The sequence below is a fragment of the Carettochelys insculpta genome, chromosome 2 (genome assembly GCF_033958435.1).
Source record: "Carettochelys insculpta isolate YL-2023 chromosome 2, ASM3395843v1, whole genome shotgun sequence".
Classification (NCBI taxonomy): Eukaryota; Metazoa; Chordata; order Testudines; family Carettochelyidae; genus Carettochelys; species Carettochelys insculpta.
This window is the reverse complement of record NC_134138.1, coordinates 187915567-187942060: the sequence shown is the minus strand read 5'-3', so window position 1 is coordinate 187942060 and position 26494 is coordinate 187915567. Positions and strand designations below refer to the sequence as shown.

Sequence of the window (26494 nt, the reverse complement as noted above, 5' to 3'; positions counted from 1 at the left end):
CGACCAGGGCAATGCTTCCCGCAGCTCTCATTGGCCAGGAATGGTGATTTACAGACAATGGGACCATGCCCATACCTGCGGAAGTGCTGGTAAATACAGTGGTAGTGTCCCACTGGTGCCTGACCCTTGTGACCTGTGTCTGGCCAGCGGGTCAGTTACTGCCCACTGCTATCTGAGGGTGTCTGGGGCTATCTTTCACTTGTCTTTATATGCAATTTGTTCTGTTCACTGTTGGTGGTTAATTTAAAAAAAATCGGTAATGATTTAAGTGTCTGTGACACACATGCTCCATAGATAAGCCTTAAAAATAATCTTATTTCACCATAAAACCAGATTATCACATAGCTTCGTGCATACTAAAATATCACAAGTTGTTAATATTCATGAAAACACAATTTTGGAAGGGATATTAAGTTTTGTGATATCTTTTGTTTGTGGTAATCTAAATTTTCAGGGTTTAAAACAGTCTATAGTTTTGGAAGATTAGGATGAGCCTTAACATGTCTGAGTAGGAGTGTGGAGGGCCAGATTATCCGACATTTGACCACTTTTACACCTTCCACAGAAGCATCTTGTTCTGGCTGCTGTGGGTGGTCTACACAGTAATTAAAAACCTATGATTGGCTTGGGTCAGCTGACAGGGGCTTGTAGGGCTCAGGCTGCAGTCAAATTGCTTTGTAGATGTTTGAGTTTCAGATGGAGCCTGAGCTCTAGGAACTTGAGATACTTCTGTGGTAAGACTTTCAAAAGCTTCACTTGTGTATAGATCCCATTTTTTGTGCCTAGCTATTGTATAAAATATGACATTCTCCATTGTTTAAAGACTGTACGAGTTCAGAAACAAGTGGCATGCTAATCACATATTTTCTTCTTTTACTGTGTTTATGTCAAATCTTAAAACAAAACAAATGGAGTGAATTTGATCACATACAGATGAAATTCAGAGTATCTGTGAAGGTAAATTCAGCGGCCAAGAGGTTGAGGGCGGAAGGCAGCAGATGTATGGTTCTATTATGTCCACTTCCACTATGCTAGCAAATATAATCTCACTGAGGCTGCATCTACACTATGAGATAAATTCGATATACAATAAAATCAAATACTTAATCTCAATATCATGAATTCGAATAAAGTGTCCACAAAGCTTCTTGAAATTCGACCCACCTTTTGTCCATGTCAAATCTCTGCATCGCTGTTGCCCCATGCAAGTTCAACAGCATGAACACTGCATTATGGGTACCTATCCCACATTGCCTTAGCCCCAGTTGCTTGTGGGTGTTTCATGTTGGAATCCCAGAATTCCAATCACTATCCCATAATTCACTGCATCAGTAACCGCACAAAAAAAGAAATGAAGATCACACCATTTCCTGCTGCAGCATTCCAGAGCAAACATGGATCCACGAATGCTCCAAATCATAGCACAGATCATTTTGGCAACCACAGTGGCTGTCACACAATTTGTCCTTCAATTCCAATGCTTGCTGGCACTTGTCTATCCTAGTGGTGCTGCTGCTGCTGCTGCTAACGAGGATGGTGTTTTGAAACAGCAATTGTGCCAACTGAGGACCAAAAATGCAGAGCTGGTGGCTGCCATGGCTGCATTGATGACAGTTGAGCAGCGTTTCTGGACTGGAGAAACCAGCACACACTGGTGGGATAATATTGTTTTGGAGTCCTGGGATGATCAGCCATGGGTGCAAAATTTTTCTTGCGCACGTCCACCTTGAGGGGACTTTGTGATGTGCTGGCACCCGCCCTGAAGCACAGCAACACCAAAATGAGGCAAGTGTTAACAGTACAGAAGCAAATGGCAATTGCACTGTGGAAGTTTGCAACCCCCAACAGTTACCGGTCAGTGACAAATCAGTTTGGGGTTGGCAGATCTACAGTGGGGTCTGTGGTGGTGGAGTGGCCCATGCAATCTGTCGGCATCTCCTAAGAAAGACTGTGAGCCTGGGAGATGTACAGGCCATAGTGGATGGCTTTGCTGCCCAGGGCTTTCCTAACTGCAGTGAGGCAATAGATGTCACACACATCCCCATCATGGTCCCAGCATACCTGGTGTTGGAATATATTAATTGAAAGGGGTACTTCTCCATGGTCATGCAGAAGTTGGTAGATCACATTTTACTGACGATGCATTTTACCAACATCAATGTTGACTGGTCACGGTGGGTTCATGACGCATGAATATTCTGAAATTTGGGACTGTGCCAAAAGCTCCTGGATGGGACTTTTTCCCTGATCAGAAAATCAAGATTGGCGATGTGGAGATGCCCATTGTTATATAAGGCAACCCTGCTTACCCTCTGCTTCCTTGCCTGGTGAAACCCTACACAAGACCCCTGGACCCCAGCAAGCAAAACTTTAATTACGGAGTGAGCAGGTTCAGAATGATTGTGGAATGCGCCTTTGGATGTTTGAAAGTGAGATTCAGATGTTTGTTGACCATTTGGACATTTCTGCAGATAATGCACCCACCGTTATTACAGTGTGTGTTACTTTGCACAACGTATGTGAACCGAGGCGGGAGAGTTTCCTGTCTGTATGGCATTCTGAAGTGGAGACAATAGGCAGGGATTACTCGCAGCCATCTACACTGCTATCCACCAGCACCCATGCTTCAACAATAAGGGGTGCTTTAAAAAACAGCTTTATGAATTATCTGTAACACACATGGTACCTATATATGTCTCTGCCACAATGCCAACAAATCAACCATGCTGTAATGAATGAATGCTCTTCTTTGGTGGGACAAGTGAGTTTCACTGCCCCTTCCTCCCCGACTGGTTCCCTCAGCTGCATGTCAGCTGTGGACAAGGGACTTTCAATGTCCAGCTCTGCCTTCAGCGACACTCACCCTCCCCTCACCCACCCATTTTAATTTGTGTTCCCCTGTTCCCTCCCCCGCCCTTACACCTGCAGAACAAGAAATCACACCAACTTCACAGGAATGATTTTATTTTGGGGTTAGGAGATGTTTAAGTGGCTGGGAAAAGAAGCCTTCTCAAGGGTGCTTGAATAGCCTTTTGCAATGGCCTTTGGGGCTGGAGCGGCAGGGTAGCCTTGCCCTCGTTCTCCACAGGCAGGGACCCCAACAATGTGGGGTGGGTGACCTCTCCTCAGTGGCCTTGTTACACAGACTGTGACAATAGGAGTGGGCACCCTCTCCTCAGGGCACTCATTGTGGGGAATGCGACGATGGGGTGGGGTGCCCTTTTCTCAGGGGACTCCGGCCAGTGGGCTGGTTTGGAAGTCCCTCTACAACAAAGCAGGGAGCGCAGGAGCTCCGTCTGCTGAGTAATGGCCGTTATGAGCTTCGCATCAACCTCGGTCTGCTTTGCCCCTACCTCAGTATGCTTTGCCATGGCCTCATTCATTTTGGACAACTGCTGCTGTTGCTGCAGGTCAAGCATTCTCTCATTGAATTTTACTTGACTCTGACTGTGACACCACTGAGCAGTGTCCTTTGTCAAGTTCTTACAACTGCATGCGTGCCTTGCATGTGCTGCATGATCATATCTTGTTTTCATTTCCTGCATCTCCCGTTTTTTTCTGCAACACCAGGGCACTGGGTCTGGAAAACGAAGGTCAAAATTAAGATACAATTCACATGATGTGCTTTGACATGCAATTAATGAGTCTTTCTGTGTACTATCAGTGCAAATATACTCTTGAAGGACACTCATGGGTTATTAAGGATGGGAGAGTAGGTGTGCATTTCACAGTACCTCACTTGCCATCACTTCTCCAGCACATTGGTTTGTGGACATGGTAAGTTATAAGCAATTGTCCTATTTGGTGGGAATGGGAAGGTCTGCGAAGCAGGGGCAGCTGCCAAGTGTCCTGGCTGGGTGTCCTGTGTCAGTTACAAATGGACAGCTGCGTGTGGGGCTTCTATGCACGTTAAAAATAATGTAAAAAAAAATACTCAAAGTCAGGCTGGATGTAAAGGGACATGGGAGAGGAAAAGCACAGCAGAGCCCAGCAGCTGTGTGTGTGTGTGTGTGTGTGTGTGTGTGTGTGTGTGTGTGTGTGTAGGGTGCAAGAAAAATGAAAATAAATGCTGGTTGGAAAGGGACATGCGGGGGGCCCCCCTTCAGAGCCTGCAAACCATGTTGTGGGGTAGGAACAGAGCACCCGCTGGCTGCTGCAGGCCAATGTAAAGTGACAGGAAGCATGTTAAAAAGCAAAAAAAAAAAGATGCGAATTCCCGTACTTCCGCAGGTTGCCAAAGAAGACATCACCCTCCTAAAACTAACAGATATGGAGAAAGAACAGCTGCTCCTGCTGTGTGACCAAAGCCTGGAAAATTTGTGAAAATGTTGTGTGGCACCATGACGGCAGATTGCTATCTGGTTGCCTGACGTGGCAAGGGCTACGTCTACACGTGCACGCTACTTCGAAGTAGCTTATTTCGATGAATAACGTCTACACGTCCTCCAGGGCCGGCAACGTCGATGTTCAACTTCGACGTTGCGCAGCCCGACATCGAAATAGGCGCAGCGAGGGAACGTCTACACGCCAAAGTAGCACACATCGAAATAAGGGAGCCAGGCACAGCTGCAGACAGGGTCACGGGGCGGACTCAACAGCAAGTCGCTCCCTTAAAGGGCCCCTCCCAGACACACTTTCATTAAACAGTGCAAGATACACAGAGCCAACAACTAGTTGCAGACCCTGTATATGCAGCACGGACCCCCAGCTGCAGCAGCAGCAGCCAGAAGCCCTGGGCTAAGGGCTGCTGCACACGGTGACCACAGAGCCCCGCAAGGGCTGGAGAGAGAGTATCTCTCAACCCCCCAGCTGATGGCCGCCATGGAGGACCCCGCTATTTCGATGTTGCGGGACGCGGATCGTCTACACGTCCCTACTTCGATGTTGAACGTCGAAGTAGGGCGCTATTCCCATCCCCTCATGGGGTTAGCGACTTCGACGTCTCGCCGCCTAATGTCGATTTCAACTTCGAAATAGCGCCCAACACGTGTAGCCGCGACGGGCGCTATTTCGAAGTTACTGCCGCTACTTCGAAGTAGCGTGCACGTGTAGACGCAGCTAAGGTGTGCTACTGTGGAAGCTGCAACAAGTCAGGCCTGCCCAAGAATCTCGTGAGAAAAATACAAGAGTGCCTGGATGAGGCCTTCGAGGAGATCTCCAAAAAGGAGAATTGCTCCATCCCAAGAAACATTAACATGCTGTTCTGAGGGGTACAGAAGCACAGCTAGCAAACCTGTACCTATGCAAAACCCTATAGCTATGCCCACCCCCAATCCACTTCTAGCATGCAGAATAAAGACTCACCTGAACCGCTTGCTTCAGGAGCCTGAGGACTCACATGGAGGTGACTGGCATGGAGGTGATGGCCATGGAGGGGATCACAGTGGAGGGGACCTGTTCCAGGTCTATGGTGAAGAGCTCAGGGCTGTCCGGAACAACTTCCTCTGTCCCCTGCTAATTGCTCCCTTTCTCCTCTCCATTGCCCTCTTCCTCTGGGCCATGCTGCTCCTCTGAGCTCACCCCAAACTCCATACCAGAGCCTCCACAAGTGTTGTAATTCAGTCTGGGCTCCATGGTGGGGTCGTTCCCCATAAGCATGTGGAGCTGTTGATAAGAGCAGCAGGTCCGTGGAGCCTCCCCTGACTGCTGGTTGGCTTCCTGGACTTTCTGATAGGCCTGAAGGAGTTTTTTAGTCTTCACCCAGCACTGCATAGCATCCTGAGAGTAATCTTGGGCTGCCATCTCACATGCCATCTGATCATAGATGGCTGTCTTTCTCTTGGCCACCCAAAGTCTCTTTGCCATCAGTTGTTCTCCCCAAATGGCAATGAGATCCAGAATCTCCTAGTGGATACAAGCTGGGGCTCTCTTGCGAGCCTGAGAAGTGCTAGTCAGATCACTACCTGGAGTGGTCATGATTGCAGTACAGGGCTACCGATAATTGCTACCGCTGTGGTGCGATGGCTACCAATGCAGTGCAATGTGATGAGCAAAGGGATTTTTTCTTAATGGATGCTCTTTTTATTTGCAGGGCTGGGCTGCTAAATTCCAATTCAAATTTTCATTCAAATTCAAATTCAATCCAAACTTTGCAGGCTTACTTTGACCTTTTTCCTGAACTCCTGACAGCATTGCACAGTGAAGTTGCCATGCTTGGAGGCTCACCGTGTAGCTTTGTGGGTTACATATGGGACTGTTCCGGAGGCTAACAAATTCTAATTAAGGACATGGTACTTCCACACTAGTCTTGATTCGAGATTTTAAATTCAAGACAGATGTTGTACCTATGCTGCAATATTGATATTCTGTAAGCAGCATTTTGGCTCAATAGATCAAGATACAGTATTATGTGTGAAGACAGTCATGTTTTAATATGGAGCTAAAGCCTTGAAATTCTTATTTATCTCATAGTGTAGATGCAGTCTGAGCTTCTTGCATGATGCTATGGGGCTGTGTAACTCATATCCCATGGTCTCGCTCCTTATCCACCCTCTTCTCTTCCCTAGGATATTTGCATGGCACCAACGTTAGCATTGTTTCAGTGTCAGGCTAAAGCCATCCTTTTTACTCATGCTTTTATTGGTGTTTGAGTCTAGCGATGTGTGTTTGTCCCTCCTCTTGAGATGTCTTAGTAGGTTTTATGTCCCTTTGAGTTTTTGTACTTTTAATTTTTTATATATGTTTATATTGTTTTTAAAAATTGTGTAAGTCATGTTGAATATTTTAAAGAGAGAGGCAGGGTAAAATATTTTAAATAAATAAGATAATAAATACTATGCAGAATTGGTGCGGAGACATACTCCTTGACAAACATGGCTACAGAAGGCCCTTTATCAGTGGCCCCTTATGCAGCCCAAATTCAGATTGAAATGGTGTGATCCTCTGCACTAGGGGTAAATATCTCTGAATATTCTTAAGCAAAATATTCTGTCACATTAGTAGCCGGGTTTGGAGTTGGATATTTGCAGGGTGGGCTGAGGTAGCCTTCAGTATTTACTATGTGGCAACTCCTTTGCTAGAAGGAAGAATGGGCTGTGTCTAGATTGCCAAGAATGGTCAGCAAAAGATATGCAAATTGTGTACCGTATTTTCATACATCTAGCCAACAGTCCTCCCTGGAGAGGCTTTTCTGACATTTGGCCTGTCCACGCAGAGCCAAATGTCCAAGAAGCCCCCTATGCCAAGACATCCCTTCTGTTTCGTGAAACGAGGAGGACAGGGATGTTGGGAGAACCCTCCCGATGTGGCAGACTTCTGCCAAGAGATCTCCAATCTCCTGACAGAAACCTGCAGTCTAAACATAGAAATGATGAGGAATATAAAATCCTAAGCCCATCCCACTCATCACACCCAAGGGCTGTGATTGTGTTTACCCCATATGTGTCTGCTCCTCCTCAACATCCTGCATGCAATGGAACGGCAATAGGTCCTCTGCAAAAGGGGACTCTCTCTGGCTATGCAGGAGGGAATCTCTTTGTCTCTTTAATGTTGGGCTTTTTTAAGTGGTGTGGAGAACTTTGCACCGTCTCTCTGCTCTGCCTGTATGTTGCACCAAGTGCATTATGAGCAGCAGGAACAAATGGGCCTCTGGGAAACATGTTTTTTTTTCACATAGATAAAAAATGGAAGAAGAACACAACTACATTTCTTAGGCAGAATTGTCTCTATGCATTTTCCTGGTGATGTTGGTGCCTAAGCAATATTATGAAGTATGTGAAAATATGTTTAATAATATTCGTATATGGGATTTGCAGTTCTTTGAACTTGGCCAACAGGTTTAATGTCAGTGAGATACAGCTGAATTTGCACGGGTTTTTTTGGCTCGATCTGGTATTTCTGTACTAGTTTGTCTGGACTTTTCCCTGAGGAATAATCTATCAAAAATTAAATAAATCATGTCTTGTGACTGTTTTCTTTATCCTGATGTATATTTTTCATGCCAACAGAGAGGTTACTTTTTTCAAAAAGGGGAAAGAGAAAAAAAAGAAAAAAAGGAGCAGAAAGATGCTGTAGAAATGGAGGACAGGGAGCCAACCTACAGTATCTTAATGTCATATTTTCTCCAGGAACTGTGAGAAATCACTTGTCTTAAGAATTCCCATTAGCTTAACATATGCAAAAATTCCAGCAGGAATCTTGTTGGAAACTGTCAAGTGCAGTAATAAAGTCCTATTTTAATGAAATCCTGAGGACACTAAGCCTTAGTATTGCTGGTCCATCTTTTTTTAACAGACCATTGCTCCTCTTTTGAGTACTATTGTCAAGTGTTGCAGGGCAGCAGGAGGCAAAAGGTTTCAATGAAATTCTCATCCAGGGTGGGAAAACAAGTCACTTACTGTCAGTTAGTCTATGTGTTAAATGAAACAATCATAACTAAATCAGTTGTAATCTCATCTTGAGTTAGATCAGTTCACGTCTGTGTGAGAGCATGTTTCTTCAGGAGCAAAAGTGCCCTTCTTTTAAAAAATAATTTGTCTAAATGTTTTCACATTAGGATACTCTCATTCCAGAATAAGTGTGCTCCCTGACACAGGGTATGCCTGTATCTGAGAGGGTGTCTACCAGCCAGGGTCCACAGACTTGTGCTAGTGGAGCTCAAGCTTCCAAGATAAATTTAGGTAGCTATTCAGCCATTGTGACTGAGACCGGAGTTCATGCTTTCAAGCCTGGGGGACTAGGATGGGAAATGAGAGTTCTGTGTCTATGCAGCTACAATGTGTAGATACAGTGTGCCAGGTCTGAGCCCTGCCAATATAAGTCTTTGGACAGAAGCTGAGAGGCTCATTCCCAGATGCAGTGTTGTCATGTCTTGGACCAGGTAGGACCAGGTACTGGCCTACTCCCTGGCTAACTGCTGCTGACAGAGTGGCCACCCTGCTATATAAGCCTGTCTCCCGCAGTAGAACAGTGGCTGCTGAATCTGTCCTATACATGCAGCTGTACATGCCCTTGTTGCAACCCCAGCTGCCTTCTGGCTTATGACCCTGGTTGAAGCTATGGTTCTCACATTTGGTGACTGTCTCTCTGCTACTCATCCCTGGACCTGTTTCTGGCTTCTAACTCTGTTTTATCCCCCTGGCTCTGGACAGGAAATAACTGAAGTTGTAATAACTGACATAACTAAAGCTGTAATTTGCAACTAATTTAGCTATATTGCCTCCATTTACTGTGTAGACAAAGACCTACATCTAGACAATCTGTTTACTGTTATCAGTTTACTTTAGCAGCTATTGAGTAGTTTCCACTTAACACATCACAGTTGACCAACTTCAAAAGAGTTATTGGTTTGGTTTGTTTTGGTTCAGATAAGCAACTCAAAGCTGTATGCTGATCCAAGACTTATCTGAACAATTTGGACCTAGGTAGCTTATAGGAACAAAACCACAGATAGCTAAAAGTTAATATTTTACATTAATAATATACTAGCATTTCTAAGAGAAGAAGGGGGGGGGGAGACTGTAAATTCAAGTCAGTCTTAATGAGTGTAAATCATTTAAATTAGTTTAGTCTGGGTCTTCATGCTCTCCTGTCAGAATGTGTTTAAACTGAGTTAACAAAGTGTTTAAAAACCGATAATTTAAATTGAACTCTGATTTTCCTAGATTTTTATATCTGTTTGTTCCCCTGTTTGAATAATAAATTTTGACTTAATGGGGTTTTCTGGCAGGTATTAGGCTTTTAGGATCTTGAGGTTCCATCATGAGTGTGTGAGCCTAAGAGAGAGCGTTGCCTTTGCTGGTAACTTTCCATATATTTAGTAATTGCTACTTTTGGAGCTAAATATGTTGTGTGTTCAATCACATGGAAGATAGAATTGTACCTGGATGAGTAAGCTCATTGAAGCGGAAAGGCTTACGCTCAGCTGAGTTCAGAGGAGTCTCAAACTTCCCTCATATGTTTAAGTTGTTCAGAAGATCGTTCTCTGTGTTTGCAGTGTCAGCTGAAAGATGTGTGAGTGGAAGGGAAGGGTCAGGAGCACTGGCTGGTATATAGTCTGTTTTCTTTTAAAGAGTGTGTTATGGGTGCAGTTTTGGGAGGTACAAAGAGTATCACTATGGGCAAAGAGGCAGGCCTCTGGACAAAGGAATATGAAAATCTTGCCTGGGATATTTTAACTATCTTCTCTCTGGCCCCAGTGAGTTTATCCCATCTTCGGTCTTCCCAACATTCAGCATTTAAAACAAATCTACCTTCCCGTGGCTCTGACCAGGTCAGCCCTCCTTCACTGGCTTGCAGCTTCTTTCGCTTACAAGATTCTGGTCAATTAAGCCTCTGTCTGCATCTCACCTTTCATCACTTAGCCACCTGTACCCTGTCCACTCTTCTGCAGCATGGAACAGTCATATCAAATAAACTAGGACCAGCTCCATATAAAATTCTTCACGTTTGTTTGCAGATACTGTATATAATGAAACGGGAAGACTATTTGTCACTTGTCTTCCGAAGTGAGAGCGACTGAGGGTAAAAATCCAAGCTCCACTGAAATCAATGGGAGTCTTCCTTTAAAATGGGTAAAATTGTATCTTTGTTGTTTTCATCAGTTTCCTAATTTGTTAATGGTATTCCAGATTTTGCCTGATATTTTTCTCTAAGAAGCTGCATGTTTAAAATCCTCATCTCTAAAGAACAAGATCAGTCTAGACGAGTAGTGCACAACCTGCAGCACAAGGGCCGTGAGGGACCCATCAGGGTTCTTTGTGTGGCCCACAAGATATTTTATGTACCATTGCTTATGCACAGGGTTGCCACATTCTTCTGGTTTCTGGCCACGTCATTTTTATCATACCAGTATTACTAAAGTGACGTGCATGTAAAGCAAGGGCACAGAAGTGAGGTGCGTGCTGATTGCACACGGTTTTGACTGCAAAAGCTGTGTGCTCCCTCTGCATGCGATCAAAGCACTGCTATGATTCAATCAGCACATGCTGCAAATTCTGAGTACACAATTGCAGTTACCGAAACTACCCCATCCCAGGAAACCCTCCTGGTTTTGGCAATCTCAGCCCACTGAGCTCCTGTGGCGCAGTCTTTAGCCTAGGTTGCCTAGTACTGGTCTAAATTCTTATTAATAATACATGCAGCACACACACACATACACAACTGCCAATCAAATAGCAGGAGTTATGTTGCAGCCAGTCCCACCTTCTGCTATAGAGCCCAATAATGCAAGGTGTTGGGCACTCTATGCTGGGTCTAACAAAGCGTTGGGGCATGTGCTTAACTTGCAGGACATGAATGGTTTCATTGCAGTGCTTAAAATCAAGCAAAGGCTCCTGGATGGGGACTAGATTGCTCAGCAGTCTGAAGAACTGAGCTCATGTTGAAGAAAGTTGAAATGCTTTCAACTCCTGCATCAGCATTTGCTGTTTGAAGACCCCTGGATAGGGGTTGTTTAATCACTTAAGTACTTTTGAAAATCCCACCTTCAGGTGGCAAATGTGGTTTTAGGTGCCTAACTTTAGGCCTCTGTTTTGAATTACTGTGTATAAAACAGTTCACAACAACGTTATTAATGTGCTGAGTCCCCGTAATTGCTCATTGTTGACACTGAAGCTGTTTTATTTTGAAGTGACAAACATTCTACGTCACTAAGACATTTTTAATAAAAAATACAATTTTAGTTCCTGTTACTGCAATTACTTTTGAATGTGTTAACTTCAAAACAATGGGACTCTTCATCTCAGTCCCTTTCAAATGAACAGAGTTTCCTACTCACATAAGTGTTTTGAAGTTTCATGACCTTCAGTTTCAATACAGGGTTGTTTACCTATCGCAGTTTTGTAGAAGAGACTGTACCAGTAGTAGCATTTTAAAGAAGTACTTATAAGTTAATTTATTTAAATGTTAATCTAAAGATGTAATAGTTGAAACTTTTAAATTAGCTTTATAAAACTCAGCTCGATTTAAATCTAGGATTTAAACAATAAAAATCAAATTACTTGAAATTATAATTCAATCAGTAGTTAAAATTTCTCTACCTTGTATGGTATTTGGATAATCGCTTAATGAAATGCACACATTTAGTAGATTTATCAGAAAACAGAACACCTCCCATCCATAATACTGGCAATTTTGCCCACTGAGACTGAAATTAAGTGTATTCCCTAAGGGTAGGACTACATAGCAAGTAAGAGCTGTTATTTCAAAATAACTTTGCTGGCATCTACACAATGTGACTGCTATATTGAAATAATTTTGAAATAGTGGTTGGATTATTTCAAAACTGATAAAACCTCATTCTATGGCCGTGTCTACACGTGCCCCAAACTTCGAAATGGCCATGCAAATGGCCATTTCGAAGTTTACTAATGAAGCGCTGAAATGCATATTCAGCACTTCATTAGCATGCGGGCGGCAGCAGCGCTTCGAAATTGACGCGCCGTGCCGCTGCGCGGCGCGTCCAGACGGGGCTCCTTTTCGAAAGGAAGCCACCTTCTTCGAAGTCCCCTTATTCCCATGAGCTCATGGGAATAAGGGGACTTCGAAATAGGCGGGGCCCTTTCGAAAAGGAGCCCCGTCTGGACGCGCCGCGCAGCGGCACGGCGCGTCAATTTCGAAGCGCTGCTGCCGCCCGCATGCTAATGAAGTGCTGAATATGCATTTCAGCGCTTCATTAGTAAACTTCGAAATGGCCATTTGCATGGCCATTTCGAAGTTTGGGGCACGTGTAGACGTAGCCTATGAGGAACAGCGCCTGTTCTGAAATAGCTATTTTGAAATATCAAAACAAAAAAAGCCGCCAAGTAGCACTTTAAAGACTAGCAAAATAATTTATTAGGTGAGCTTTCGTGGGACAGACCCACTTCTTCAGACCATAGCCATACCAGAACAGAATCAATATATAAGGCATAGAGAACCAAAAACAGTAATCAAGGAGGACAAATCAGAAAAAAATGATCAAGGTGAGCAAATCAGAGAGTAGAGGTGTGGGAGTGGGGCGGAAGGTCAAGAATTAGATTAATCCAAGTATGCAAACGAGCCCCTATAGTGACTCGGAAAATTCCCATCCATTAAAATGTTGACTAACTGGTTTGTGGATCTGGAGTGTTTTTATGTCTGTTTTGTGCCCATTAACCCTTTGTTTAAGGGAGTTAGACATCTGTCCAATGTACAAAGCATCTGGGCATTGTTGGCACACGATGGCTGTTGCAAGGAAAGGTTCCAGGACTGGTATTCCTGGGATATAGACTGTGACAAATACCCAGAGACCAGCTACTCCAAGATCGGCCCAAAAAAGCCAAGAACAGAACACCACTGGTCATCACCTACAGACCCCAACTCAAACCACTGCAACGAATTATTAAAGACTTACAACCTATCCTTAGTCAGGATGCCACACTTCCGAAGGCCCTAGGTGACATGCCTGTTCTCTCCTACAGACAATCTACCAACCTTATGAGGATCCTCACCAACAGCCACAGTCTATACCCCAGGAATACCAGTCCTGGAACCTTTCCTTACAACAAAGCCTGCTGCCAGCTTTGTCCACATATCTTCTCTGGAAATACCACCACTGGACCGAACCAGGTTATTCACAGAATCACGGGCGCATTCTCATGTTCCTCAACTAACATCATATACGCCATCATGTGCCAACAATGCCCAGATGCTTTGTACATTGGACAGACTTCTAACTCCCTTAGACAAAGGGTTAATGGGCACAAAACAGACATAAAAACACTCCAGATCCACAAACGGGTTAGTCAACATTTTAATGGAGTGGGCCATTCTGTTAATGACTAAAGAGTTTGCGTGTTACTGAAGAAAAATTTTCTCACCACTATTCAAAGGGAGACAGCTGAGCTGTCTTTTATATTAAAATTTGGCACATTAACATGTGGTTTGAACTGGGATGGGAATTTTCTGAGTCACTATAGGGGCTCATTTGCATACTTGGATTAATCTAATTCTTGACCTACCCCCCACCTCTACCCCTCTACTCTCTGATTTGCTCACCTTGATCATTTTTTTCTGATTTGTCCTCCTTGATTACTGTTTTTTGTTCTTGTGCCTTAAATATTGAGTCGGCTCTGGTCTGGCTATGATCTGAAGAAGTGGGTCTGTCCCACGAAAGCTCACCTAATAAACTATTTTGCTAGTTTTTAAAGTGCTACTGTACTGCTTTTTTGTTTTGATAGTGTATAGACTAGCACGGCTCCCTCTCTGTTACTATTTTGAGATAGGTGCTGTTAAGACAGGGAACAGAGCCTATTTTGAAATAAGCCATAGGCTGTGTCTACACTATGAGATAAATTAGAATTTAATTCAGTTAGCTTGATTTTACCATGTGATTGTCTTCAGTGTAAATACCATTAGCTCGATTTAGGGTGCACTAATCTGGGGATTACAGAATTGCAGTTACCTGCCAGGTACAGCATCAAGCTCAAATTGAGACATTCAATTGAAGCAAGTGTGGAACTGCCACATCTTAAAATCAAATTTGTTAGCCTACAGAGGTGTCACATATGTAACCCATAATGCCCTTCTCAGTGCTCTGCTCTGGCTGGTGCTCTCCATTAACAAGAAGGCCATGAATTTCCAAGTGGGATCAGCAAGCCTTTAGCTGTGGGCTCATGTTAGTATGAGATCCTCAGAAATGGCTTCTTTCTTTCTTTGCTGTTAGCACTGTGAGCACATCTGCCCATTCAAATAGCCCCTGCAGGGAGTTCGCGGCTCTGTCTGTACACTTGTTATTTTTTCCGTACTGCCTGGTGCCAGCCACTGCCCCACTATATGACTTGTCAACAAGGCTGTTGTGGGGGTCATGCTTGCATAACACCCCAAGAAACTTCTTCTCAGCAGTTTACATTTGTGTGCAAACTGCCTTCCCTTCCCCACAGGCACCACATAGTTTGCGTTTTTCCCATGCTCTGCCACACCATGTGGGTAGCCCCCAACCCAACCCAATAAAAGGATGTGCCTGCCATTCTATGCTGACCAGACCTCTCCAAGGTGAGAGCTGCTGCAGTGGAGAAGTCTCCCCCAGTGGCTAAGATACTTAGGGCTTTGCAGTCGCCATGGGGAAATCTCCCCGGAGGTTAAGATACTGGGGGCTTTGCTGCCTTCATGGGGAAGTCTTTCCCAGCGGTTAAGGTACTAGGGGCTTTGCTACTGCTGTGGGGAAGGACCACCTCAACTGGCTCCCTACTGAACCTCCCCCATTTGCTCATACCAGGTGCTGCTGCTGCCGGGGAAAAGTCTTCCCCTGGCAGCAAAGAAATTTGTAGTTTTGCTGCTGCCATGGGGAAGGGCCCCTTCAACTGTTCCCCCACTTACTGACCCTGCCCTCTGCCCATATTGGGCTTTGCTGCTGCTGGGGACAAATATCCCTGTCGGCTATGGGGCTTGCTGCCACCAGGGAGAAGGCTCCCCAGTGACTAAGAAACATGTGGACCTTTGCTGTCGCTAGGGAAAAGCCCATTCCATGCACTGATGGGAGGTGGGATACTCAGTAGATGGCCAGTTGAGAACACAGTTGTTGCCCCTGTGGGGGCAATATAATGGGATGGAACACCAAAAATTAGACTTTTCTATCCTCTTTCTTCTCACTTTGAAAAACAGTCCAGGCGCCTGCATTATTTTCAGAGATCACATGCATGCAATAATGGGAAGTGGGAGAAGCGTATGGCCAGTTGAGAATACAGTCGCTGCACCTGTGTTGGCAATGTAATGTGTGGGGTAAACCAAAAATTCTTTTTCCTAGACTTTTCTATCTTCTTTCTTCTAACTTTGAGCATCCCTGCATTATTTCCAGGGATCAGCATATTTTCAGGGATTGGGAGGGGAATGTGGAAATGTGGGGAGATGATGTCAAGACCAGCGAACATACCCAAAATGCTACGGGGGTGAGGGAACTGTGGGATAGCTTCCCACAATGCACTGCTGCAACAGTCGATATTAGCCAATTTGTGTGTGGCAGCAATGACTCGACTTTGCGGGGAGCACGTGGGAAGTGAGGATGGTCAAAAGCAAACTTATAAATTCCAGAATTAGAAAATGGATATAAATGAATTCGAATTTATCTCGTAGTCTACACGCAGCCATACTGAGTCCAATGGCTCTATTTTGAAATGTAACTATTCTGGAGTAGCTTATTTCGAATATTTTCCTGAAAAAAATTAGGAAGAATGGTGCTTTCAAAAACAGGATTTTATTTCGAAAGAACCCCATCTACACTGCTGTTTTCTTTTTGAAAAATACAATCATGCAAATGAAGCATGTGATATGTAAATCAGCACTTTGTTTGCATTTCCAATTTGCCTCATGTGCCGTCCTCTTTCAAAAGGGGAATGTAGCATAGACATAGCCTGAGAGAATCCCAGCTTTTACTGCTGAAAGTTTGAAATTAAGGACAAAGTTCTCCCCTACCCAGACACCTGTCACTCTCACCAGACAGTGTTCTGGGTCCCCACCATCCTGGCCTCACTCCAGTACCCTTTTCCCTATCCTGAGCCGCCCCCTCCCCCCAGCACACAACCCCCTGCCCTCACTTCTCCACCCCGTGCTACTACCCTCAAGCCTGCCACACATTAAACTCTTTGCCCTAACCCCAATCTCATGCCCTCACTGCAGCACTCTCCACCCCCTGTCTTGACTCCCCAACTCTCTCAACCCTCTTCTGTCACTTCTACACCACCCACCTCCTACAGCCAGTCCTCCCACCCCGACACTCACCTACCCCTTCTCTCCTAGCAAAAGACAGAAAGACTGTTGATGTTGTCTGCCAACTAGCTTTATTGAATCTTTGAATCACTCTCAGAGCTCTTTTAATACAAACTTCTTTTTCCTTCCTTTTCCAAAAATACAATCATTCTCATAAACCATATATATTTTCCTTTCATTTCCCAACAGGGAACAAACAAACAAACAAACAAACAAACCCTTACTTCACTTAAATCTCTGAGCATCGCCAGGTCAATTTGGTGATACCATCTGAAAAAAAAAGACCTGTCATTTCTGTACTGCTATAACCTCCTGGCTGTTTTACACTGACGCTATGGCAGGCAAGCAGCAGAAGACAGGATGGAAAACTGCTGCAATGGATTCTCCCAAAAGCATATGATATTTAATGAAGAAGGTGGCCATTTGACCCTACAGGCATGTTCAGTTTTTGTGAGTGATATTGAGCCTCCCTGAGTGGCTGTTTTGCTGTATCCCAATATCCCCTGCTCCTCCAGAAAGATTTCTGAGTTGTTCCCCAAATCTCTTAAAACCCATTTCATGCCATTTACTCTAGTGGCCTCCTCTAGAAAGTAATTCTATATGTTTATCAATTCTGGGAGGAAAACATGTTATTGGATTCCCTATATATGCTAAGCTTCCTATTATAATTTATTTTAAGATGATATTATGTCTTTGAGTTAATTTTTAATATTTTTTCATCTGACTAAAAGAATTGCCTGGATTAAAATTTGGAAGGGGAGTGATAGTAAAGACTTCATTTAACTCTAAGCCTCCATGTTTAGGAGGAAAATAAATCCATCTTCATTGTTCAGATTCTTGTGACCAAGACCTGAGCTTCATTGTGATGGCATACACCCTCTTCCATGACTGGCCTGTGCAAGTGATTTTATAGGCCAGATTCTCAGCTGGTTTAAACTGTCATGGCTTCAGTGTTGTTAATGGAACTATGCTGATTTACCTCAACCGAGAATAAGGCCCTCGAATTGTGACAGTAGTCCACATTATTCATGTTTGTGATGCCATGAGCAAGGATATTATCTTGCTATGGGTCTGTCATTTGAAGGTCATTCCTGTTTTGACTTGGTCTTTTTTGTTTCTCCTTCAGTGCATTGCTAGATTCTCTATACTGGCCAATCCACGTATTGTAACTCTAAGCTAAGTTACTTCTTGATTTATGAATTAGAAGCTAGAACTATCTGTAGCAAACTGTTGCTTCCAAGATACTCGCATATGATTTTTAAGAAAGAGAGATTTTTTGGTAACTGTAGGCAATTCTTAAATTAGTGTTCTTTAAAGGCTGCGTCTACACGTGCACGCTACTTCGAAGTAGCGGCACCAACTTCGACGTTAGGCGGCGAGACGTCGAAGTCGCTAACCTCATGAGGAGATAGGAATAGCGCCCTACTTCGACGTTCAACGTCGAAGTAGGGACCGTGTAGACGATCCGCGTCCCGCAACGTCGAAATTGCTGGGTCCTCCATGGCGGCCATCAGCTGGGGGGTTGAGAGATGCTCTCTCTCCAGCCCCTGCGGGGCTCTATGGTCACCGTGGGCAGCAGCCCTTAGCCCAGGGCTTCTGGCGGCTTCTGCGGCAGCTGGGGATCTATGCTGCAGGCACAGGGTCTGCAACCAGTTGTCAGCTCTGTGTATCTTGTGTTGTTTAGTGCAACTGTGTCTGGGAGGGGCCCTTTAAGGGAGCGGCTTGCTGTTGAGTCCGCCCTGTGACCCTGTCTGCAGCTGTGCCTGGCATCCCTATTTCGATGTGTGCTACTTTGACGTGTAGACGTTCCCTCGCTGCGCCTATTTCGATGTTGTGCTGAGCAACGTCGAAGTTGAACATCGACGTTGCCGGCCCTGGAGGACGTGTAGACGTTATTCATCGAAATAGCCTATTTCGATGTCGCAACATCGAAATAAGCTATTTCGATGTTGGCTGCACGTGTAGACGTAGCCAAAATGTGCCAGTTTTATCTATTCACTTCTAGATGCCGGCTACTCACCCTTCCCTGTGCCTTTTCATGAGGTCCTCTTATAACAAAAGGTCGCCTTGCTACTTTCTCTCAGAGCTATTGAGCAGGTTCACCCTCATTATCAGGGGAGGTGCTTGAGCAGATGCCTTCTCACCCTGAAGGAAAAGGCAAGGTCGCGGCCTGTCCTGGTTCTAAGGGGCCATTTACTCCTTTGCAGCTGTGCTGCTGTAGCACTTAAGTAAATACACTCCTACACATACAGGAGGCAGCTGTCCCATTGGTGTAATTAATTCACCCCCTGAGATGTGGTAGCTACATTAATGGAAGAAGCTTTCATGTTCACACAGTGCTGTCTGTACAGAGGGGGCATTTAAGGTTGATTTACAGTTATGTTGCTTGTGAATATGGATTTTTTACACCCTTGAGCAATGTAGTAAAACTAACATAGTATTGGTAGCATACACCTGGCCTAAGACATCTCAATGCATTTGTAAAGAAGTTGAAATTCAGGAAGGATACTCTGGAATTAATAATCCCTGCTCTGGAATCAATGGGCTGGTTTCTCTTTTTCGGTCTCCAAGATGCATTCTTTAACATAACTATAATCCTATCACATTGGCCATATGTAAGATTTATGATCGGCCAGAAACATTATCAGAATTAGAGTGCTTCCCTTTTAGCTCTCAGTTGCTCCAAGGGTGTTAACCAAGTACTCACGCATACTAGAGTAAGAGAGGTGTCACAATGCATCCATACCTGGGTGACTGTCTCCCTGGAGAGTTCTCCTCGATAGGACTTGAGCTTTGTCCTTCTTCTACTTTTGACCTTTTCTGCTGCTTGTGCTAGAAAATCTACAGAAATCTGCCCTGATTCCCTTCCAGAACATGATGAAATAATTAAAGTAAGAAACTGCTCTGCTTCTCTCTTTCTCTAGGTTGCGCTTTTGAAGGCAACAGCTACAACAGTGCTACGAAATGGCAATCCCCAGCTAAACAATGCATCACATATCAATGTCAGGTAAGGGCTGGAAGTCATGAAGTTAACCAATGCACAATTCTTAGCTTTTTCTACTGAGATTCTGATTTTTTTTACTAAATTTAAAATCTTCAGTTTCTTTAGACAAGAAAAACAAAAGCTCACGTTCAGAGTTAAGGCTGCTGTTTTGTCCTTAATGCATCCAGCTGTAATCAGCTGTACTGATGATTCAGAACAACATGCTTACTTCTCTTAAATGCTGAGATTCTAAAACATACCCATATGAGCTAAGCTTGGAGTGCAAACCCAAAAACTGGAATTATTTTGCTTGTCTCAGTAATCATTAGACTTTTAACAAAACAGGAGTTAATATTTTAATGTTTTCCTTGCTTGTTGTGCGTGAGAGAAATGCCAACAGGAGTATCAGAGAGGTAGCTGTGTTAGTCTGTAGATTCGAGAGCAATAAGAAGTCTTGTGGCACCTTATAGACTAACAGATATTTTGGAGTGTAAGCTTTCATGGGCAAAGACCCACTTCATCAGACGCATGAGCTGGGGGGTGGTTTCAGAGGGGTATTTAAAGAGTGGGGTCCCAGTAAGAGGGAGGGCCAGAGCTGACAAGGTCTATTCAGCAGGGTGGAAATGGCCCAGTAGTCACAGTACTTATCAAAAGAGGAAAAAACAAGTCAGATAGACAAGGGGGTGTGAGCCTTTGTCAGAGTCTAATGGGGAGCTATTGGGTGCTTTGTCAGAGTCTAATAGGTGCTAATAGCCAGGAACCAGGCAGCAGGGTGAGCGCTGCTGGCAGCAGGGGTGCATCAGAATGTGGGGCTGAGGGAACTGTGGGATAGGTTCCTGCAATGCACTGCTGCAACATTTGATGTTTGGCCATTCAGTGTGGCAGCACTAACTTGGCTTTGTGTGGACATTTTGTGGAAGTGAGGATACTCAAAATCAAATTGATAAAACAGTGTTGTAAAATTGAAGTGAATAAAATTGCATTTATCTGGTGTGTAGATGTGGCCAAAGTCCTTTTCCTCTGGGGTGTGTAGGAGAGAACGTAGGGAATGCTTTGTGTCTGGTTGGTTTAAATCAAAGTTGCATGGCACATTATTTCTAGTTTCAGGGAACCCCTGATAAAGAAGAATTCCTTTTCCCAAGAAGGTGCTTGGTTTTCCCACCTGATGAATTATAGGACAAATTTCATGGCTGTAGTCAGGGAGATTTAAGTGCTCTTTTGAGCATGGTTTAATCTGAATCCTGACAGTGGGCTGCAGATACAGAAAGGAAAGAGGATTTAACAACCTTTTGTGGGTTTTGTTTTTGCTCACGACTGATCATATATTTGGTTTGGTTTGTTCTCTTTCAGGAAGGAGTAGTAACAGAATCTGAGATGCAGTGTGTTGTTCATTGCAAAAATCCTTCTTTGCTGCCAGGAATGTGTTGCCCCACTTGTCCAGGTAAGACTTCCTAGGGACTTAACTAGAAACATTATGCACAGATGGAAGAGTAATTAGAATTTGGTAGGTGTCCACTATAATGGGAGGGGCTAGGAAGAAAGTTGCTGAAATGTGGGCAAAGAAAATAGAATGGATTGAGTGGCGTAAGGAGTGAATAGATTTTTTGAACACCCAAATTGGGACATATTTTTAATTCTGTGGGATGGGCAGGAGGGTAGTATAGGAATGTGCTTTAAAATTTTTGAAGGGTGCTTGTCTAATTTTTCATGTGTGTGCTATTCCAGAGATTTTGGCAACTGTGTAGGTCTGGCTGGGGTTCATTCACCTTCTATCATTTGACTGGGAGTGTCTCACACCTTACAAAAGGAGCTTCTCTGCCCTCGGTGTTAACATCTCCACATTAGACTGACAATGGGCCATATCCCCTGTCTTATCTGACCTTTTTTTTTCTCTCTCTTGATACATACTACTGATAATGGGCCTTTTCCACCCTGACTCAATAGACCTTGTCAGCCCTGGCCCTCCCTTTTGCTGGGACCCCACTCTTTAAATACCCCTCTGAAACCACCCCCCTCCATTCATGCATCTGATGAAGCGGGTCTTTGCCCATGAAAGCTTATGTTCCAAAATTTCTGTTAGTCTATAAGGTGCCACAGGACTTCTTGTTATTCACCTTCTATACATTCATCCCAAAAACATCAAGTGAGGCCATGGGTCACAAGTCACCGCATAAGTAGGAAGGGAGTTTTAGGGAGAATAAATATGGAGGCTATATTGAATGTGCAGGGAATTATTTAGGTTCGATGTATGATATGGCTGGGCAAAAATAGAAGGAAATGTTTTGGAAGGTTGTTTTGTGGGTAGTTGTGTCAAATCAGCCTCTTTTTACAGAACCATGTAAGTAACAGAACATTGCTGCTCCAGTGCTGTAGTTGGCTTTGCATGTTTCATTTGCTATTATATCTGTCTATATGTAATGTGGACAAGCACAGTGGTCAATAGTGAAATCTTCTATAAAGGGAAGTTTGTTATAATGGGAGTCCTGCCACCATGTGGCACAAACTATCTGCCATAAGAGACATTCATTATGTAAATCTGTGAGACTTCTCCCTTGTCATCTTCCATTCTGGCACCAAACTGACTTTTTTAGGGATCTATGTTTTATGCAAGTTATTGCATTGAAGTAGATTTTATTGTTGGCTGCTTATCTCTGAAAAGGGAAAGTGATTGTGTTTTCTCATAATTCTACAGTATTAAGTCACACTTACCCAAACTCTGCTTTTCAGGTTGTCTATTTGAAGGTAGACATTACCATGAAGGGAAGGAGTTTCAGCCTGAGGGAAACAAATGCATCAAGTGTTCTTGTATTGTGAGTACTTATCTCTGGTATTGTATCTACAAATGCGATTGCCAAAAAGCATTATTATTATTGTCATAACTTGCAAAAATATACCAAGGAAATGGCATGAATCTCTCCTGTGAGTGTTGACTTCAAGCTTTATTTGAAGATTTTGCTACACATTTGCTTTCTGTAGCACTACTTGCATTCCTATGCCAGCTTATTTTTCATGACTATGTGTAGGTTGAGAAGGTAGAGCAATGTATTTAGAACCTGGGAATTTGATGATCTAAGTATTGGTCTGGGTCTAAATGAGAACGTTTCGTTCCTTGTTGAGACTGGGCTACAGGGAGATACAGCAAGCTCTGACAGGATTCTCACATGACATATTTTGGCCAACATCTGTTGTATGTGTCCTAGTGATCTCACATGGGGTTTCACTTCAGCAGAATATGACAAGGTGCATAAACCTATCCTGTGGGTTATGTTGCTTAACAAAGGGTTGATTTCTAATACAGAAAAAGGGGCAAAGCAGCTGTCTTTGCTTGCCTTTTGTAAACCTGACTGGAGGACTCACTTAGCTTTGTGTTGGTGTGAATCTTGCCAATGAGCTGGCTGGTTCACCATAAGTCTCCTGAAGACTAAGTGTAAGGCGTGGTTTTGTGCTTTTTGGATCCTAGGAATTGTCCTGTTACAATGAAAGTCGTCTGAGCGTTTGCATATACAGTAGTGTGAAGCCCCAAAATAGAGGTAACTTGGGACATTCGAAGGTGTAAAGACTGTGTACTATCCCACTGGATCCCTGACTCCAATGAGTAAACTGTTTTCTACCTGGACCATCATGTGGTATTTTTGCAGATAATAATGATTCTATGTGTTGACTGACATATTATAAAATGTTAGCTTTTATATAGTAGTGCTTTTTATTTGTGGGCCTCAATGTGGCTTACAAAGATGGGTAATGGTCATTATACCATCTAATATGGGGAACCTGAGGTGTAGAATGCAAATGGTTTGCCCTGGATCACACAGCAAATCTGTGTCAGAGTGAGGGTTCAAACTTGGATCTCATAGCTTGTGGTTCTGTGTCCAAACTCACTTCTTGGGCTGCTCCAGAGAAATTTTAGCCTGACACTTATGAAGGAACATATTCCAGATCTTGTCCTTGTCTTGCACTTGTGTGCCTGGAGATCAGCAGTTTCATCCGGGTCTTGATGAGGTAATACACATCTTAAGGAGGTTTGTGAATAAACTGATAAAATAAAAAATAACAAGTCACCAAGATCAGATGGTATGTACCTAAAAGTTCTGAAGGAACTCTATCATGAAATTGCAGGACTACTAAGTCTTATTACTAAAAACAGTCTGTGAACCAGAGGATGAAGGGTAATGTGCCTAGGTCCCACCATAGTTTCTAATCCTTAGAGGTTGACTTAAACCCTCAGGCAAGAGTTTTAGTATCCATTCCAAAAAAAGGCTGTTGTATTTCATTATAACACCTGGATATTTTGAATTTTGTACACTGTAAGAATCTTGCTCATTGTTTTCTCTCTCTCATTTCCTTTCTACCTGGTTACACCTTCCAGCCTAGTCTGTTTTCTTCAGAATTTGGGGCCCTATTACCTCCAATATAATTTAAATTGAAGACAATGGGCCACATTAAGAACTCTGTTAGCACTTTACTGCCTGATCTGTGTCCTCTTCCTGCAAATACAGGGTTTGTAGTGAATCTCTTATCTGAGTGGTCAGCGGATGTCTTATTTAAGATACCTATCTAGTCAGGCGCTAGTATAGGAACAGGCTCATGAGTGATGTGCTGTAACATGTGAAGACTTTATTAGATGAAAGGTATTTCCTCACCCCTAATTAGACTGGCGCTATTCCACGTGGCTTTTGGGGACGAGGAGAGGAGATAAAGTGAAAAAAGTTTTTGCAAGGATATATTTTGTAGTGATGACAAAGGATTATGGATATAGTCACCTTGTTACAGTCAAATTTCAGTGTTAGACAAAACTAGAAACAAACAACTTACCTTTCTAATGACTTATGGAAGTGGGTCTGGAATATAGGTCGTCATGGATGGCAGGATAAATGGCCGGGGACTAAGGTTAACTGTTAAAGTTGGGAGAACAAGAATGAGTATTGTCTTCTCTGAATGATGGCTTGAACTCAGTACATTTATCCAAAGAAGCTACACTGGTATTACTTCCATAAACCTATCTTTAAATGTCAAGGTTGCAAAGTTTAATGCTCCACAGCTAGGAAGTCAGAATTCCTGCACATCGTCACCCAATTCAGTACTACTTACAACAAAAGTCTGCCTATTGAACATGGTTATGAGTCCAAAAAGCAGAAGAGGGACTTATATATTTACATTACTTTAGTGCCTGATTGAGCGCACTGGAGCCTGAAGTATGCTTTTTATCTGCAGAGGGTGTACGGAATAGACAGTGGCTGAACAATTTTCTTTATACTGCTATACCTTTGTTCCTCAATTTTGAACTAGAAAGAGTCCACTTCTGTGTGTGTGTAAAGGTTCAATCCTTGTCTTCTGCTGAGCTCACTAATGAAGCTCACCCCTTTGTACCATTTGTGTTTGCTAGCTATTCTATACTTGAAACAGGACTGAAACCTCCAGATAGATGTAGATGTATTTGGGAGTGTGATACCTGATGATCTGTTCAAAACTGGAAGTTCAGAAGCTCAGGTTGGAATGACTGCAGTTCAGAATATTGACATCGTATTACAGAACATTATAGTTGAAGCAAATGGTCATGAGATAAAAGACCTTCTGATATCCAAGTGTCTTGGAAAATAACTTCCATTTTATGAGATTATAGATGGGGGCACATTTGAGGAATGACAATCTGTAGAGATTGGACCAAGATAGGATCACACAAGGTGTGCCAGGAGCAGATTTTAACATCTTCTCCTTGGTTTTGAATGTAATAATGGAGGGAAAATGAAGCTTTGCAGACTGGACTGACCTTGGATCAAGTCCTTACAAAGGACCTTGTCTGAGTTGCCACATTCATTCTTGAATTATCAGAGGACAGTACACTAGTGAGTACCATCAGATACATCTCACGAGGGCCTCTAATCAACTACTAGCTGATAACTTTTGGGTCACTCCATTGGGCCAGGCTATGTTGATAGTGATGACATGGATGTGAAAGATTGTATGCCATTACCATTTCACTGAGATATTTAGTCCTCAGAGTGAGTAAGGTTTCTTGCTGAAAATTAAACTATGTCACTGCTCTATTGCCTATCAGGAGTGAGCTGGCTTCAAGTGACTCTGTTTCTCTGGGGAAATGTATTGTGCCTGAAACATGGCCAGGATAATGTCGATCTCCTCTCACTTTAGACTGAAGCCCAGCTGTTTTACTGTAATTCTTCTCTCTAGCATTAGCCTACATTCCTTTGTTTACACCAGTGGAGGGTTTGGAGAAGACCAGGATATTTTTCCCCCTCAGTAAGCATATAAATAAGTGAAGGACGGGTAACTTTAATCTGCTCTTTCTCAACTTCTACTTCCATAGGACTGAGAGAGTGAGTCCCTGCTCACACAGTGAAAAAAGTTGTCTTCCACATTTTCCTTCTTACAGCCTATATTAAAATAGTCAGACTTTAATTATCTTAAGTGTCTTTTCTTTGAAGTAGCGCTTCGAGAAAAAAAAAGCCAGGGTGTGAGGAGGCTTGGCAAGAAAGTGACTTTGTGTGAAAAACTTCTCCATGGTTACCATTATCTTTAAATGGTAGTATTCCAAACTCATAACTAGGTCCCTTTGATTGCATAAGCACTCATATAGTAGTGTTACCCAGACTCTATGCTTTGTGAGCTCTGGCATGTGAGGTATGTGGAGGTATGAGGTACCTCCATGCTGAGAGAGGGCAGGGCTATTGAGTAGCTTCATATGAGGATCAGTTTTACATGAAATGTCCAGCTGGGGGAGAAGGAGAGAGGGGGAGAGGTAATAGATTACTCAATAAGGAAAACAGCTAGGCTGGATTACTGCATTATTGGGATGGCGGAGTATTGTATTGTACCTGAATTGGGAGGGAGGGG

At 43.4% G+C, this 26494-nt stretch overlaps 1 protein-coding gene across 1 annotated transcript in view; it reads left to right on the top strand.

Moving 5' to 3' along the window:
• Window positions 1-26494, top strand: part of BMPER (BMP binding endothelial regulator) — a 210602-nt gene that overhangs the window by 42987 nt on the left and 141121 nt on the right. Inside the window, exons 4-6 of the mRNA XM_074986058.1 lie at window positions 19587-19669; window positions 20996-21086; window positions 22373-22455. Of these exons, the coding sequence (XP_074842159.1) occupies window positions 19587-19669; window positions 20996-21086; window positions 22373-22455 (257 nt within the window). The remainder of the gene's footprint in view (window positions 1-19586; window positions 19670-20995; window positions 21087-22372; window positions 22456-26494) is intronic.